The sequence below is a fragment of the Cebus imitator genome, unplaced genomic scaffold, assembly GCF_001604975.1.
Source record: "Cebus imitator isolate Cc_AM_T3 unplaced genomic scaffold, Cebus_imitator-1.0 Scaffold53, whole genome shotgun sequence".
Lineage (NCBI taxonomy): Eukaryota > Metazoa > Chordata > Mammalia > Primates > Cebidae > Cebus > Cebus imitator.
The window spans coordinates 5287625-5290556 of NW_016107368.1; the positions used below are offsets into that span (position 1 = coordinate 5287625).

Genomic DNA, 2932 nt, shown 5'->3' on the forward strand with positions numbered 1-2932 from the left:
TTCACTATGTTGCCCCGGCTGGTCTCGAACTCTTGACCTCAAATGATCCACCCACCTCAGCCTCCCAAAGTGCTGGGATGACAGGCATGAGCCACCGCTTCCAGCCAGGATGGCTTTTTAATCTCACGAGGCTTTCCCCCTTCAGAACCTACCTCCACCAGCTGGGTGGATTCCCTGGGTTTTTTTCCTTATTCTCTCTCTGTTTTTTAGAGACAGGGTCTCACCCTGTTGCTCAGGCTGGAGTGTGGTGGTATAGTCATGGCTCACTGCAGCCTCCAACTCCTGGGCTCAAACGATCCTCCCACCTTAGCCTCCCTTGGTAGCTGGGACCACCATGCCCTGGTAACTTTAAAAAATGTTTTTGTGGAGATGGGCTCTTACTTTGTTACCCAGGCTGTTCTCCAACTCAGGCCTCAAGCAAACCTCTTGCCTCAGCCTCCCAAAGTGCTGTATTACAGGCATGAGCCACCACGCCTGGCCGGATTTCACTTTCTAACTGCCAAGGAGGACCCCATATACTTGGAGGGTGAATCCAGAACACCAACTCCAGGAGGGAAGAGATTACTATCTGCTTTGTTCGCTGATCCGAGGACAGTATCCAGCTATTTGGGAGGCTGAGGCAGGACTGCTTCAGACCAGAAGTTGGAGACCGGCCTAGGGCACTGGCAAGATCCTTTGTCTAAAAAATACAGGGCATGGCATTCTCAGGCCTCCGCCTCCCCCAGGAGGAATTCAGACACCTGGCCGTCCATTTATTATTATTATTATTATTATTATTATTAATTATGTCTCCCTCTTGTTGCCCAGGCTGGAGTGCAATGGTGCTATCTCAGCTCACTGCAACCTCCACCTCCCAAGTTCAGGCAATTCTCCCGCCTCATCCTCCTGAGTAGCTGAGGTTACAGGTGCCCGATATCACGCCCAGCTAATTTTTGTATTTTTAGTAGAAACAGGTTTTCACCATGTTGGCCAGGCTGGTCTTGAACCACTGACATCAGGTGATCATCCGCCTGCCTCAGCCTCCCAAAGTGTTGGAATTACAGGCATAAGCCATTGAGCCCGGCCACTGTCTGATGCAGGGATCGTCCCCAAGACCCCCGACGACTGACGGCGAGACGGGAGCCTGGAGGGGTGCTGTTCACAGCTGGGTGGAGCTGGTGCATGCCACCCTTACCTGTCAGGGTGTACTCTGTCTGCCGGATGCCCTCGATGACCATCCAGGGCTGGTCCTCCTTGAGGCGGGGTGGGCCCTCGAAGTTGGTCCGCCGGTATTCCAGCACGTAGTGGTCGATCTTGCTGTCCTCGTCCGGCATGCGCCACACCAGGGTCACACAGTTATCTGCCACCAGCGACTCGGCCAGGTCGATCACCGGCGCACTGGGCACTGCCCAGGACGGAAGGGAGAGGGGGGTCAGGGTTCTGTGCCTGGTGCCAGGGGCAGGGGGCTTGCTGCAGCCCCGCCCAAACACACGATTAACAATTTTGGGGGCGTGGCCACAATGGGGTTCCACGTTTGGCGTTGGAGACTCTTTTTTTTCTTTTGAGATGGAGTCTTGCTCTTGTCACTGGAGTGTAGTGTCCTGATCTTGGCTCACTGCAACCTCTGCCTCCTGGGCTCAAGCGATTCTCCTGCCTCTGTCTCCCAAGTAGCTGGGATGAGAGGCGTGCACCAGCAAGCCTGGCTAATTTTGTATTTTAGGAAAGATAGGGGTTTAACCATATTGGCCAGGGTGGTCTCAAACTCCTGACCTCAGGCAATCTGCCCTCCTCAGCCTCCAAAAGTGCTGGTATTACAGGTGTGAGCCTCTGTGCCCGGCCGTGGAGACTCTTGAAGTTTCCACCAAGGGGTAGGAGGGGGAGGGCTGAGCTTTCTCGGGATTCCATCATTTAGAGGCAGAATTATTCCAAATTCTCTACCAATGAGAGATGTGGCTTTCTTTGGGGCTGCATCATAGACAGTGTGGGGTTTCAGCCCATTTCTCCCCAGGGGAGTGGCCTTCACAGGGCTCCAACCCTCAGGACAGGGTTTTCCCAGAAGCTACCACGTAGTAGGCGGGCCCTTCCCATGGCTCTATCCACAGGCAAGGTCTCATGAGGACTCCACTCCCCCAGGACACAGTAGTCTCGGGGATCCACCCCTGGAGACAGGGTTTTCCCAGGATGCCACTACCCAGTGGGTGGGGTCTCCTCATGGCTCCACCCAGGGGTGGGGCTTCATGAGGACTCCAGTCCCCCTTAGGACACGTTATTCTCAGGGTTCCAACCCTAGGGACAGGTGTATTTTCCCACCTGGCAGTGTTAGGGGGGCTTCTCATGGCTCCACCCAGGGGCGGGGCTTCATGAGGACTCCACCCACATAGGGCATGACATTCTCAGGCCCCGCCTCCCTCAGGCAGAATCCAGACACCTGGCCGTCCACCTTACTTCAGGTCCTGTTTCAGGGCCTCCTAGCCTCCCGGGCCATTCCCCTGAAGTCCTGGCCCTCCAGTGCATGCCCCTCTCACCAGGCAGGAACTTGAGCGCCTGCAGCATCTGCCGCTCCTGCGCGAAATCCACCATGAGGTGACTCATGTTATCACTGACCTTCGCTTTCAATGACAGCCGGAAGGCAGGGGCCATGGTCACTCTGTGGGGAAAAAGGTGGCAAACGTTTTCGGGGGGGATGAGGCTGGATCATCTGTGGTACGGGGAGGCCCCTCCCTGGGCACCTGTCCAGGGCTCTGGACTGAGACACCCCCACCAGGCAGCCCCTGTCTTCACACCAGGGGCAGGGCAGTGGGGTGGGGGCCAGACCCCAGCTTCTTACCCGTCTTTGATTTGCTTGGCAGCCTAGAGAGAGGGACAGAACAACATTCAAAGATTTGCTTTTTTGGTTTTTTTTTTTTGAGACAGGTTCTTGCTCTGTTGCCCAGGCTGGAGTGTACTGGCTTGA

At 55.6% G+C, this 2932-nt stretch overlaps 1 protein-coding gene across 2 annotated transcripts in view; it reads right to left on the reverse strand.

Moving 5' to 3' along the window:
• FSD1 (fibronectin type III and SPRY domain containing 1) overlaps nt 1-2932 on the reverse strand; it is a 16623-nt gene that overhangs the window by 8262 nt on the left and 5429 nt on the right. For both annotated transcript variants that reach the window (XM_037738433.1, XM_017528425.1), the window contains exons 5-7: nt 2807-2829; nt 2505-2626; nt 1175-1384 (exon numbers count right to left, since the gene is read on the reverse strand). In XM_037738433.1, the coding sequence (XP_037594361.1) occupies nt 1175-1384; nt 2505-2626; nt 2807-2829 (355 nt within the window). The remainder of the gene's footprint in view (nt 1-1174; nt 1385-2504; nt 2627-2806; nt 2830-2932) is intronic.